Source organism: Protopterus annectens, chromosome 13.part0 (assembly GCF_019279795.1).
Source record: "Protopterus annectens isolate FY-2018-M chromosome 13.part0, PAN1.0, whole genome shotgun sequence".
In the NCBI taxonomy this organism is placed as follows: domain Eukaryota; kingdom Metazoa; phylum Chordata; order Ceratodontiformes; family Protopteridae; genus Protopterus; species Protopterus annectens.
In genome coordinates this window covers 513324375-513339704 of record NC_056747.1, presented here as the reverse complement: position 1 = coordinate 513339704, position 15330 = coordinate 513324375, and the positions used below count along the sequence as shown (strand labels likewise).

The window sequence follows — 15330 nt, the reverse complement described above, 5'->3', positions numbered from 1 at the left end:
GTGTGTTGTCCAAGTACTGCCTCCTCCTTTAATGCACATGGGGGTAACATGTATTTGTAGCATAGGTACAACTGTAATTTTTTTTTTTTTAATTAAGCCTGTTGCTCCTACTACTATTGGACCCGTTTGGGTGTCTTTCTTCTACACTGCACTCGTTTTTGCTTGAAAATGCTTGTATTTTATGACACTGTCTTTCTGTGTGGTTTAAGATACTAATCACCGGATGTAGGAATTTCAATAAACACTTCTTTTGTATTTTTTCATGGACTATTCTACCTTGTTGTCTTGTATCTATTTTTTGAACTGTTGGTAATGGGTGATCCCATGTTATACAAATTTAATCATTCTCTATAATGCTTTGTGTGTCGTGCTTCCAAAGCTTCAGCTACTTCTATACTGTAGTCTTTGTACAATCCCCAGTGCAGCAGTCTTGCCACATTATTGCGAGTTTCAGTGTACAAGCTCTCTGCCTTTAGTGTATCACACTCAGCAACAAGATGCGCAACTGTTGCAGCTCTATTTTACAGAGCTTGCATTTGTCAATTTCTCTAATGTTTTCAATGTACTTTGTAAAATAATGTGCAAGTAAGTCCAGTATCCTGGGCCGACATTATTAGTCTTTTCATCATTTGATTTCAACTCACCTCTCATTAGCCATTCCTTTGTCAAATCTTGGTCAATATGAGGTTGTTCCAACAGACATCTGTGCTTACCAATATACCTGAAGATTTTCCAATTTTGTTTCCTACCTCCATTTGATCCTTTTCCTTAAAATCTTTCTTTTGCTTTTGGCACTTTCAGTTGCAGTCTTTTTTTTTTTTTGTGTGTGTACTCCTGGTATAATTCCATTATTACTTTATTCTGAAATGCTTCTGCTAAACTAATCAAATATATAATTTTAGACTACTTATCCTTGCGTTTTAAAACTTTCATTATGCTTAGATCATATGAAGCCAGCAGATATGTATGCAGTCCCACAACAGTAGAAATACGCATGCAGTCAATTTCAAGGAAGCCCACACCTCCTTCAAAGCAAAGAATACATTATCTTGGTATACACATTTTCTTATGCATCATTTAGTGAGCATGAAGCATTTTTTCTTTTTTTCACATCAATTGGTCCAATAATCTTTGAGGCCAATCATCCAAAAGCTTTAAGTTACAACAGTAAGAGCAAACGGATTTATAGCTTGAACTTTATACTTTAATATCAATGCAATTTTCAGTATTAGTTTTAGTCTTCTGAAGTAATTCTTTACTGAGCTTTTCTCCCATTTGTTCATGTTTGATTGCCAACCCATTATCTATTCCCAAATATTTATACACTCCTCCCTGCTCAATTGAGTTCCTTTTGTCACATTCCTGTCCCAGGCTGATATTTTCTTGGTGATGCAGCTTTCCTTTTTTAAATGTTGTTTTTCCATACCTATCAACATTTCTGCTGTAGGATAGCTGCAGAAGCGAAGATCCAGCCAGAAATGCTGAAACTGCTGGGCACTACTGGGATGTTGTAGTAAAATGTATTTTCACTGCTGTAATGAAAGCTGAAACTGTGTCCAGGACTTTCAAACTGGGGAAGGGGTCCCAATTTTCTTATTATAGAAGTACTGAGTGCCTCAGATCCCCTGGGAAATCTTATACCAAGATGCTTGAAAAGAAATTTACAGTCATGCCTTTCATTCAAGATGAATAATGCAGACTTCCCCCCTGAACAGAGAGATTGCCAAAACTGTCTACTTGTGTTTTATGGACTAGGCAAAGGTAATCAGTGTACCATGAAATATCACACGGAAAATTATACAAAATAAAGGATCCTAAGTTTTGCTGTTGTACACCATTCAGTCCTTGTGTTTCAGGAATGAAAACTGTGCTCACATCCTCTGCATTAATGTCCAACACCATCAAGATGGGTACAGGACACCAGAAGACTGTCTTGGCTCCCCTCCCATTTGTGATTTTCAGACACAACAGCACATCCAGTTTAGGGATGTGGGGATTACATATATGCTGTCCAACTTAAGAAGTTTTTTTAGCCGTAAACAACTGAGCTGCACTGTGCAAGTGAGCAATTCACTGCCAAACATGAAGCACCTGAAATGAAAATTACCTCCAAATCAAGAGTCACAGTTTAAGAGAAGAGTGGACTACCTTCTGCAGATGACACAGGGAGAACTCCTCACGTTTAAGAGTTTCTGTATCATGGAGTGTTGTTCACGGGCGAAAATTAGTTAGATGGAATCAGGAAACTGATCAGTGAATGGATTCACATGCAGTACTATTAAGTGTTGCACTGCTGTGGTGAGAAATCAAAGGATAAAACTCTCCCTTTACCAGTCAATCTATGCCTCCATCCTCACTTGTGGTCATAAGCTCAGAGATACAAACAGTAGAAATGAGGTGCCCTCTTAGGATAGTTGGGCTTTCACTACCTGATGCAGTGTACAGTCTGGAAATCCAAGAAGGATCAAGGAATGCAGGCCACTGCAACAGTTAGCTGTGGGGGTTTGAGCACCTTATGAGGATGCACCTTGGTGCCCTCTACTGGCGGTGTACTAGGCACCTGTTTTCAGATAGTATTCATCTTAAAACACAAAATATGGCTTGTGATGCTTTGCTGATCTTTCAACCATTGGGGAATGGATTGATCTTTCTAATACTTTTGATGGGTTTCTTCAGTTTTGCCTATCGGTAGAATTTGGCAGGATATCCTCAGTGGCTCACATTTCCTACCAAGTTCAATCTTTTTTGTCATATTTCCCTCTTAGTAACTCTGTTGCTTTTTTAACTTTCATCTTATGATGATGGCTCCATGCCCTTTAAACAGTCTTCCCATACTTAACTGGAATAACCCCGCTGGGCATTGCCAATTTTTAGAAGAGACCCACAATGGAAATAAGTCAGCGCACAAAAAACACAATTAACAACAAAAAGATAGGTGAATGGCAATAAGACTTGGGCAAGTAACAGCAAAAACATAAAAAATAGGTCTTCCTGTCATTTCTGTTATTACAATTTGGATAATTTTTAATTTAAGACAAGACTAGTTAAAATGGATGATTGTCACATTGCTTAAAACACTACACTATCACTTTAAAAAAAAGTGTCAATAAAATCTGTCACACTGGCTTACTATTATTTGACTGGCATTTTGAACTCTCCCAGCATCCCTGATCATCTTCTGACATGGGACATTTTTTTTAAGAAGCAAGATTAAAGTAGTTTCAACATATTCTGAATTTGTATTTAAACATACCTCAGTGTGTACTTAACACGTTGTTTGCATTCTGTTCCCCATTTTTATTGCACATTTTATTGATGTATTCTTTGTGTGTATGCATACACACATACAAGTTGGGTTTCTTTGTAGCTTGCTTAATAATGTAAAGTGCTTAGGATTATGCATGCTAACAATAGATTTGAAACAAAATTCTTCACTGCATCTGCAAATACATCACCACACAAAATAAATACTGTGAAGTTGTAAAACACACCTCAATAAAACAGTATGAACCCTATATAAACAAAATGTAAACATAAAACCAAAGTAAATGGACACTGGAAAAAGACTACCATGGTAATACTGGCACCATTTTCATTTGCTCATTTGACTGTTAAGGTCTTCGGTGACAGTTTTATGAGGCATCATCATCCTCAATTCATCTGAACATTAACTAATATACTGCAATGCATTTAATGAAATTCTACTATTGGGATGGTAAGCAATGGTAATAAAACATGCAAGTTTACCATTATTATTATAGCAGAGTAATATACTGCAATGCATTTAATGAAATTCTACTATTGGGATGGTAAGCAATGGTAATAAAACATGCAAGTTTACCATTAGTATTATAGCAGAGTAATTCTGAAACGTATATTAAAAAAATAATCTACCCAAGATCCAGAAGGAAGCAGGATTGGTCCTCTGGTAGATTCAGCAGCTCTATAGCACGTTCCGACATTTTCGTTTGGATGTCAATCATTCTGGAGCTAAGCAGAGAAAAAAAAAATCCAGCCTTTTGTGTATATCCTAAATTATACAAATATTATCAAACCCTTTTATTTAAGGTATTTCTGAAAGAAACTCCACAATAACACCAACACATTTGGTACATAATACATCAAGGATTCCAGCCCAAACTCCTGCACAAGGGCACTGTACACACTATACAAGTGTAGCTCATAACCTATGTTCACACAATTAGCTCCATTACTGCACTCTTGACTACACAACTTCTGTGGCACAACACAGAAGTCCGAAACACACTGTGGTCTGCACTTCCATGCTGGGTCTAATGGGTGGCTCCCATCTGGATGGCTAGAGAAAGTGTTACAAACGCTCAGTCTTCAACTAGTTCAGAACCTGATAACCCTCCCAGCACTTCTTTTCCTGAACTCTGTCACTGTAAATAAATATTTATTGTCTTTTTCTTTTATTATTAAATATATTTAAACCTTTCATTGCGGCTGATCTGTGTAGAGATATTTGAGAGTACTTGCACATTTGGTGACAGTGTGTGGACCACTCCTGATAGCCTTGCTCTTGGTCAAGCTACCATTTGTATTAGTATTAATATTACACAGTAAAACTGAAAAACTTTTGTTAAGAGCCCTAAAGTAGCTGATGAGTGGCTGGTGGCAGTGGTAACTACCTTATAGTCTGGGCAGAAGGGGGCATGGCTAGTAATCCTGTGTCAGCCTTCCCAGGTGTGTCTGTGTCTGAGCTACCTGGGCAGGGACATGAAGCATTGGCTAGACAGAGTGCTGGAGGTCTTGGCTTGGTCACTCAGCTGACATCTCAACTCTATAGCTGGTACCAGTGGGGAGACTTATTGGGGATATGGAGGAAGAGGGAGAAACCAGCCCTGGACTAACTGTGGTCTCTGTGTGCCCTTATGGGAAATTGCACTTGATGCCTAGAGCTGCATATGGAAATACAGTGTGTGTACCTGTTATTCTCCCAGTAAACGTCCCCCCACAGGTGCCAGTGGGGAGGACTGAGGTTCCCAGATTAGTGGTCCAGTGGAGGGTCATCACAAGAATGACTAAGGAAGTAAGTGGTAGGTGATTTCCATAAAGCATTTAATAAGATTATTTATGACAGTATGTGGTAAATATTACAATTTTATGGATTTATAGGAATATTTTCATAGAGCTGACTAACCTATTAAAATTATGCACTGAGGGTATTAATGAATAACTGGTGTTGTGAAAAAATCTATTCAGAGGAAAGTGAGGCAGGGATGCTTCATGAGTGCAGTTTATTTACTATGATTATGAATGCAACTGCAATCAAAGTATGCACAAGTCTTAGTAAGGGGGGGTAGACTAATGACGCAGATAATGAAAAAAAGTAGATGGCAGAAATGTTTAAATTTTGCAAAGCTTTAAAGATGGTAAGTTTGGAATTAAACAAAAAAGCAAAGAGTTTGAGAAAATAGTCAAGTTAGGGGAGATTTCGTTTTCAAGGAATAAAATACCATTTTCAAGGGTGGTATTTGGAAGAAAGCAAAGTAATACAAGAATGGCAAGAAGCTATGAAAAAAAAATTATTTTACGTTATCATAAAACTTACCCCATATGAGTACTCCCCCACACACACAATTACTGGCTAGGCTACAAAATCTATTATCTATCCCCTTCTGTCCATCTGGTACTCATTACAATACTAATTTACAGCATATAGATGAAGTAGTTTGATCACTGTAATGGTTTAACACTACCATACTTTCCTATGAAATAACTTCAAAGCAACCGTACAGTTGGAATATCTGTGTGAACTTACATAGGTACAAGAGTTTTCTGACTGGTTTCTTGCAGTTCAGCCAAGATCACAATCTACCTACTCTGTTCGTCCTCACTACACTTGGACTCACCCCGTTCCCCTACCCTACTCCCATTTTCCACCCACCCCACTATATTTAAGTTTATAGTTAGTCATTAAACACACCCCTTACCTAGTTATCCAATCAATGCCTTTTCCCCACATCCATACAAATCACTAACCACTATCTCTACTCTGACACCTCAACACCACCCTATAAGAGTCACATCTGCCAACGCTCAACACTCCCCTCTCACTTAGGCAACTCATTCCTCTCACTTAGGCAACTCATTCCTCCACCCTTGTCATCAATAATTATGTTAATCCAACACACACACACACACACACACACACACACACACACACACACACACACACACACACACACACACACACACACACACACACAGCACTCCTTATCTTACTCATCAGATGACATGACCTCCCATCACAAATACATCAAATATCTACTCTCCAACAAACCCCATCATTATTTCATCCAACACCAAGCTTACAAGTACTGTCATTTCACCACACCTCTACAACTCCAACACAACACTTATCACCAGAACTACTCTGCAAATATGCTAAACTTGTACCCAGATTTTCACACCCGTTTCCGATTAAAAATTATCTCAACTTAAACTAAGTGAGGATATACATCCCAACCCAGGCCCTCTACACAACAAATTACCTCGCCACTCTCTCGTAATATCAATAATATAACACACAATAGCTCCGACCTCCTAATCATAAACATGAATATTAGAAGCATCCTAAATAAAGTATACAGATTCCATGCAACCCTTGCCTAATACTCTCCAGATTTAGCAATCTTAATAGAAACTTGGCTCAAACTCCACACAAGATAACGGAAACCTAACCAAAGACCAACATACACAAGCATGGCAGGATACATAAGCGAGGTGTTAGTCTAGACATTATGCACAAAAACACACTAAAACTGGAACATCTTGAATATAAGCTCCCAGATCTCTCAGATTCAGAAATAATCATCTCCCGTCTCCAAATAAACTCCAATAAAAATATAGTGATTATCGCAATCTACATCCCCCCAGGAAACAACCCTTCAATAATTGAAAAACTTCTCTCTTGGTCAGCTTCTACATTTAATCAGGAAATTATTAATTGTTGGAGATTTTAACTTGGACTAGTGCATCTGCTCTTCAGAAAACCCTTCCAACTTTATTAACCTCTATGGTTTCTCCCAAATACGCTCTCCAAAGAGAACTGATAAAAATACCAACAAGCAATCAATTCTCAACTGGACATTAACAAATAGGAGCGACCTCTGCCTCCAAGCTGACTGCCTTCCAGACAGTCAGTGATCATTTGCCCACCTATCTACTTAGGCACTAGACATGCACCCCAAAAAATCATCATATTTAAACAGGTCCACAAGAAAAAAAAATTCTCCTCCCAAATTCTCAAATCTCTCCAAAAACAATGCGACTGGTCCCCATTAAAACATCTCCTCCTAGACTCAACAGTTCAAGACTTCAGTAATACACTCCTCAACATTCTAGATAATCTTGCACACCTTAGGAAGGCCCGTTTTAAATCTAAAAATACCTTCTAAGGCCAACTATGGACATGAAGCAACTCCTCAAACAGAGCGACAGTGCCTGGTCTCAATATCAGAAGACCAAAAACCAAGCTTCCCAATTTAACTCGCACTTCAACACGTAAAAAATGGCATTAATATTCCCCTATTAGTCCCAAAGGAAACCGTACCTAGCCTCAATTCTTTCTCCATTAAAACCATACAAACTATCAGCATTAAAAAAACGTCTAAACAAACTAAAGCTCTCATCAATCACTGCTGACCTACTACCTAATGAACTTCTCAGACTGGCAGTAGATGCCATCTCGAATCCCATCTCAATCATACATCAACCAACCTATTTCAGAGCAATATATCCAGAAGCTCTGGAAAATCTCTCACATCATCCCTTTGCACAAATGAGGCTCATCAAATGATTTCTCAATTTTAGACCAAATTGCTATACTTCCCCCACTAGCCAAAATTCTTGAAAAATGCACACAAAAACAAGTGTTTATCTACTAAATAACACTTCTCTCTAATTCCCAACATGGTTTTGGACCCAAACACAGCACCACAATAGCTCTAATTAGTTTTACCAATACCATCAACTACCCAAGAAACAATGACAAACTTCTCTCATCCATTTTTCTTGGCTTGTCTATAGCATTTGACACAGTATCCCACCAAAAACTACCCAATAAACTAGCATCCTTAAAACTTACCCAACCAGCCTTACCTTGGTTTTTCAGCTACTTATTTGACCATCAAGCAAAACCAACTCTCTCCCATACTACCCATCTCAGTTGGTGCCCACAAGGTCAATCCTAGGTCCCCTGCTATTCACCATATTTACTAATAAATTCCGTAATGCCACCTACCTGGCCTCCATCATACAATAAGCAGACAACTCCTCCCTCATATGTTCTGTTCCAACCCTTCCAGAACTCCTAAAAAACAAAACAGAAAAAAAAACCTTCCTAGACATTGAAAACACACTCTCCAACTACCAACTAATACTCAAGCCAAACAAAATAAAACTACTGCTCTAATAAAACACAAGATCACCTTCTCCCTTCACCACCTACACTAAAGCAAAACCAAAATCAAACCTGATGAACAAACACACCAAACTTTTGTGGTGACAACCGATAACTGCCAGATACTTGGCGCTATCAAAAAGGATTACATCAAACTTATCTTGCTTTACAGAGCCAAGCCATACCTCACCAACAGCATCAGACACTCCATAACCAAAACACTTTTGCTCATCACCCTTCTTTGCGCCTCCCGCATTTTCACAAACAAGTAAGCAAATTAGAGGTCTGTTATAACATAACAGCCAGATTTGCTATGAACCATCCTCCGAGATCTCACCATTGCTCTTCCCTACGTTAACAAAAATGGATCAAACTACCCAACCAGATATCCTTGAACCAATTATCTACTGCCCACTCCATTATTCACTAACCACAAAACTGCCCCGCACTCAAAGACTTAGTTCAGCACCTATACTAACTTCAGAACACAGACATCATCTAACAAGCTATTACTAAAAGGTCATGAAAGCCAAGAATACGTTTTCAGATTCTCCGTTCAGTAAGGCATCCAAAAGCTGGAATGCTACCCCACAAAACATATTAAACATAACTAATGCCTTCAAATTTAAACTAGTCCTCAGGGAGCACCTTAGCATAAACTGGTTATGCTCCTGTACTACTCCTGGATAATCTGTGTTTCACCTCCCCTCTTTGTACTCAAAACCTTCTCTTAACGCACTAATCCTCTGCAAACCCCAGACTCCTCTCTGCTTTCTCACTCAGTACCAAATACCTTTTTTTACTTCTTAAATCAATTACAATCAATTACAATCAATTTTTTTCCAGATTCATATAGCGAGAATGTTATCAAAATACTGATGCCAGATACTATAAACAAATTATTCAACTATTGTAAAATTTATCATGTTGATCTTTGCATTACTGTAAAATTTCCATAGTTACTTCTATAGTTTATTAATTCTTCTGAAATTATGTTTACTATATGAACTACAGCCTTATTTTTAACTTGTTTTATTAATGTTTATTTTTTTTTTACTTGTGCCTCCCAACCATTTATGTATTGCAAAATTTTGTATTCTGGAGTTTTTCTCCCCAGGACTCTACTGAGAATGTCTGGGCAAGAAGCCCATTTTCAGCAAACAAATGTAAAATAAAAAAATAAATAAATAAAATAAATTTGAGAAACAAAACATTTAACTAATTTAGTAATTCTGGGGAAGTTAGGTATCTTAGAAATGTATATGTAGGGGCATGGCGAAGATGGTGAGCAGTTAACAGCACTGTTTTTTAGCTCTGCTTCATTTTAACATCTTTTACAAGATTTTTACTAAAAAACTCAAATAGAACATTTTAAAACTTGATGGATTTATAGTTGAACATCTGCTAAGAGAGTCACTACAAAAAAGTTTGAAACTCTTAAATATTTTTTCCTTTCAAGAAAACTAGAAAGAATCAACTGCATCAGAATAAGCTACTCTAAGCAGTGTACAAGAGAGCAAAATAAAAAGGACATACAGGCTATGCAAAGCAACATCAATGAGTTATCTGTGTAGATACATTAGAAACCAAAATGGGCAATTTTAAAGAGGAATGTAAAATACAAGTTGAAATGCTGAGCGAATCTCAAACAATCATCATAAATCTCAAGTACAGAAGAGGCAATGTCTGATTTTGATGGAAGATTTGAAAATGGGAACACTGAATTTTTTCTGAAAAAAAAAAAAAAACAAAACAACGTATTCCTGGAAAAAATAGAAGCCTTAGAGAACTGATCTAGAAGGAACATCAGGATGTGCGGGATTCCTGAAAAAGAAGGGGAAGACTGTATGATAGAATTCCTCCACTACCACAACACCAAAATTTAGAAACCAGAGCCGACACGCCCGCAAATGAACAAACGAAAGTTAACAATGCCAAAACTTTTAAAAATTGAAACACCTAATTCACATGCCCAGAAGCACTCGGATAGAGGTGAAATCAGAAAAACAACCTCTACATTTAAATACATCACTTAAAAATAGATACTTTTTCAATGTTTTTGTAAGGGGACCCTACACACCCTGAAAATTATATATACAAACTCCAAGATCGCACTACAGTGGGGGGAAAGGGTAAATTTCCTGATCCTTACTGCAACTCGATCTCCATTCACCATCATTAAAAATGGAAAAGTTTTCCCCTTACATGACATGTTAAATGAAGAAGCTGTTCTAACTGCAGCATGATCTCCACTCAAAACCTGCAAGTGCTTCCAGACATGAGCATTAGGTGTTTCGATTTTTAAGTTTTGGCACTGTTAACTTTCACTGATGTTTATCTGCATGAGCAGTGCAGGCATCACCAATGGTGACTTATGGCAGTAAGACTTTGACCTGTTTAGACACCAGGAGGCTGAGATTAAGGCAGGAGAGAGTTTTACTGCACACCCACCCCCACCCACACGTTCACATTATTTTAACATGTCCACTAATGTACTGCATTCTGCCTACTTTGTTTCACAGTAGCCAAGGAGGATCAAGCCAATATGGAAGGATGTTGCAGGAGGTAAGAGTACTCCTTCCAGCATTAGAGTGTTTGCATGCCATATGCAATACTTAATGCTGAAATCTTATGTGCAATGTTTGTGTGCACTAATGTAGTACCTTTTTCCTCTTCCTTCAGCAGGTCAAGTTGTGGTTGTGGCAGAGGATCAGGAGGGGTCACCTCAACCTGTACTGGCTGACACCTCTGGCACTTAATAGCCAGTGATCACCAGGCCCATCTCAATCTCCCTTGTGAACACTCTGATTAAGAGTGCTTCTCCCGGTAACGCAGCACAAGGAACTTACCACGTATTTTTTTTCTCAGACTACCTGTGCTGTACAAGCCCTAATATGAACCTGAGCGCCTACAGGCCATACTGTGCTAGGGGATGTTCGATATTTAGTACAGCACAGGTGCAAAGGGTTTATGGATGAATCACTGCCAGTACTTGCATAACTTCAATACAACATTCAATCTACACTTGTTAAAAATTAGCAACCAGCTCCTGCTTTGCCAACTGGACAGCTATTAACTCAAATCGCATAAAGTTAGTGCCAACTCACTTTACCCAAAAAATCATGATATAATAAGTCAAGGATATGTGAGCTTTCCACTGGATTTACAAGAAAACCCAAACTATTTAATAAGCTACACAACCACTAGCATTGGTTTCCAATCCAATTTCTGTTTTCATGTACTAATGTACGACTTATTCTTAAACTAAAGATCACTTTTGAATATAGTGTAAAATAACTTGCAGACATTAGCAGTACACTGCTGACATTACACAGTTCATTTATTTACGCAAATAATTTTTAAACTATGTTGCAAATGCGCCACTTCTTTTCAATGCATATATATGCAAAATGTCCACGCTTACATAACTGCATTTAATGACACAGTAAAGTTTACTACACAATACACTATGCTGAGATCATTGCCCTGCCCCCTCTGTCAAAGTGTGCATGCATTTGTTATGTGTACAATCAGTCAAGTGTTTCAGTGGGTGCAAACATGACTGGCTAGGTTCAACTGTCTGTGTCATGTTTCCTGTAGTACTCGGTCATACACAAATATAGCATTCACTACTGCTCCCTCGTATGTAAAACATACATAACACTGGTGTAAGCACACAGGCACACATCACCTGTACTTGGTTATACAACTGAACTAAGTAGCATTAGCCACTGGTGGGTAAATGCTTTTCAAGAACAGTCCATCACTCATTCAACCAGGTACTGCAGGCTTCAGATGTTGTTCCATCCAGGGCATCTATGCTGCTATCTCTTGTCAATGACCCAAGTGTAATTAGCATTATAGCCCTGTTCTATAGCCCTCTTAGAAGGGAAGGGTTTTGAAACAATGCCCTTGACATGTAAAGTCCTACCACTCCTAACCTCTCATTTCCACCAGCCTGGTATTTGTCCTACAAGATAAGGGCTTTGCTGATTAAATGACAAAAAGAAAAAGGAACGCATGTTATACTTAGTTTTACTCCAAACCAAAGAAAGAATGTTAAGTTACACCTAGTGTACCTCCAAACCAAAGAAAGAAAGTTAAGTTACACGCCTACTGTACCTCCAAAACTCAGAGTAAAGCTCATTTAGCATAATAATCATCCACCCCCCCTGCACTGAGAGGCATGACCACCTTCTATAAGTTTGTTGCCACTCAGCTCAGAAGGGAAGATTCTTCCCTTCTTGGCTCTTCTCTTACCTTTCTGCAGAAGAAAACAAAGAAGATTGGGGGGTATCTTTTATGGGTGGTTCTTCAGCAATCAATGATAAGGAAATATCTTCATAAGGAAAGAAGGGTAAACATACAAGAGACATCTTAGAAGTTTTAGTTAAGCGTTTCGGCTGCAGGTAGAAGAATATATTCAGAGTGAATGCCTTGCTGAATTTCCTCTTGCCATATCCTCCTACTCTTAACTTGTATAAGTGCCCCCTCTTCTCTTCCTGTATCCTTTTATCTTACTCTCCTCCACATCTCACTCCCTATTTTATCCCTAACACTTGAGTTCTTATTTTATAATTTCCTCTAAGATGCCTCTCCCTAATCTAACCAAGCTAACACTCACAATTATACTCTAAACTATCCTCATCTCAACCTACCTTCTTACCTCCTTTGAAAAACTGCACTATTTCCATCTTAACCATCCCCACATACAAACTGCAATTTACACACACATATCCTTCAATAGACATTCTAACATAACTTCCAATCCCAGTTACCTACTACCCAAATACCACAGACTCTCCCACATTAAACATAACCTACCCTCAGAAAAAAAAATTGAAAATTCAAACTTACCTTAGTGTTTCAAACAATTCAGTGACAAAATTAAATAATCCCTCCTTAAAAGATGGCAACATCCACCCCAAACCTGGCCCTACCAACCCTACAATCCAAACAACTCACCCTAAACTCAACAGCTCTCTCCTAATAGGTCATTTTAATATCCAAAGCATCAATAATAAAGTAGCTCACCTTCATGCCCTCCTAGATATTCACTCATTTGATATTCTCGGCCTCACTGAGACTTGGTTGAAACCAGAAACTAAAGACAATGAAATTATTCCCCAAGGCTATAATATAGTGAGACAAGACCGAACAAAACGTAAAGGTGGTGGAGTAGCAATTCTATTTAAAAATGGACTTCATATCTCTACCCTACCATCTAATCCAACCCAGAATAGCAACGTAGAAGTCCTCATTACTAAGCTTCAAATCAACGCAAACACATCTTTATACATTATCTGCATTTACATACCACCCAGAAATATCACAATAGAGGTGTTTCTTAGCTGGGTGTCTTCTACTTATCCCCAAGAAACAATAATACTAGGCGACTTTAACATTGACTGGAAAAGTGTTAGTGCTGAAAATCCTACCTCTCATATTAACCTCCATGGCTTTACCCAAACCATAACCTCTACAACCAGAATTAACAAACCTAATAAGAAAGAGAGTACCTTAGACTGGATACTCATAAATAAAGTGAAACAAACTTACAAAGTAGGAACCCTGCCAGATGTGATCATTCTTTGATCTACATCACAAGAGAAAAGAATGATTTTCCAAACATCCCCACCTTTAGGATAGCACGCTCTACCAAATACTTTAACACAGAATTATTTCAAACTGAGCTTACAGCATGCAACTGGAACCCTTTAAAATACCTTCCACTTGAAGAGGCTGTAAAGTATTTTAACACTACATTCTTATCTATCCTGGATAAGCATGCTCCTAAACATTCCATTAGAATGAAGTCTAACCCAGCCCCATGGCTTTCGAATGAAAGTAGAAATCAAATTCTACTTAGGAACAAAGTCTGGGCTAAATGGAGATCTTCTAGAAATAGCTCTGATCTACATTTTAGGCAGCTTAGAAATAGTACAAAAAAGGCAATACTTACAGATAAAAAAACTACTACTGTAAACTTCAACAAACACATCAAAATAATCCTCAAAAGTTCTGGCCTTGCATTAATAAGCTCCTTTCCCCAAGTAACTCTTGAACACCCACCCCACTTGATTCAGATCCAAATACTCCCCATCAAACTGACAATACCTTCAACTCTTTCTTCACTGAGACTATACAATCTCTAGCTAGTCAACTTCTCAGAAAACTCCAGCCTTCCCATCGACTTACCACACTCTTTCTCTAAAGAAAACTACAACCCATCTCTACTTCTCTCGTCTATAAATGTATTCAAAAACTTGAGCCATGTACTCCATCTGCTGACCAGCTTCCTTCCCAATATCTCCAAAAAGCAGCCAAAGTAATTGCCTACCCTATATCTATCTTTATAAATAGGACAATCCAAGAAGGAACCATCCCAGATATTTGGAAAATCTCCCACATTATCCCCTTACATAAAGGTGGGAACTCTAATGATTACTCTATTGGCCAATTGCTCTCATCACCCTTAGCAAAAATTATGGAAAAATGCATTCACCAACAACTTTTACATCATCTCTCTCTACATAACTTAATAGCAAACTGTCAACATGGCTTTAGGCCATCACATAGTACTACTAATGCCCTTCTATCCTTCACAGATACCATCAATAGAAACCGCAACAAAAACATCCTCTCATCTGCACTCTTTATTGACCTCTCTAAAGCTTTCGGCATGGTTAACCATACCCTCCATCAATATTCTTGAATCTCTTTCCTTTGATTCTCTGGCCATTAAATGGTTTAGATCATACCTCAGCAACAGGCAGTCCTCTGGTAAAATCAAATTTCATCCTTTTTACCTGTCACCATCGGGGTCCCTCAGGGCTCCATTCTTGGACCTCTTCTTTTCTCATTATTTATTAACTATCTCCATGTAGCAATTCCTCAAGCCA

The 15330-nt window shown here is 38.2% G+C and overlaps 1 protein-coding gene across 1 annotated transcript in view; it reads right to left on the bottom strand.

The window, feature by feature from the left end:
* BUD23 (BUD23 rRNA methyltransferase and ribosome maturation factor) overlaps positions 1-15330 on the bottom strand; it is a 566502-nt gene that overhangs the window by 413301 nt on the left and 137871 nt on the right. The window contains exon 3 of the mRNA XM_044054140.1: positions 3895-3990. Coding sequence (XP_043910075.1) covers positions 3895-3990 — 96 coding nt within the window. The remainder of the gene's footprint in view (positions 1-3894; positions 3991-15330) is intronic.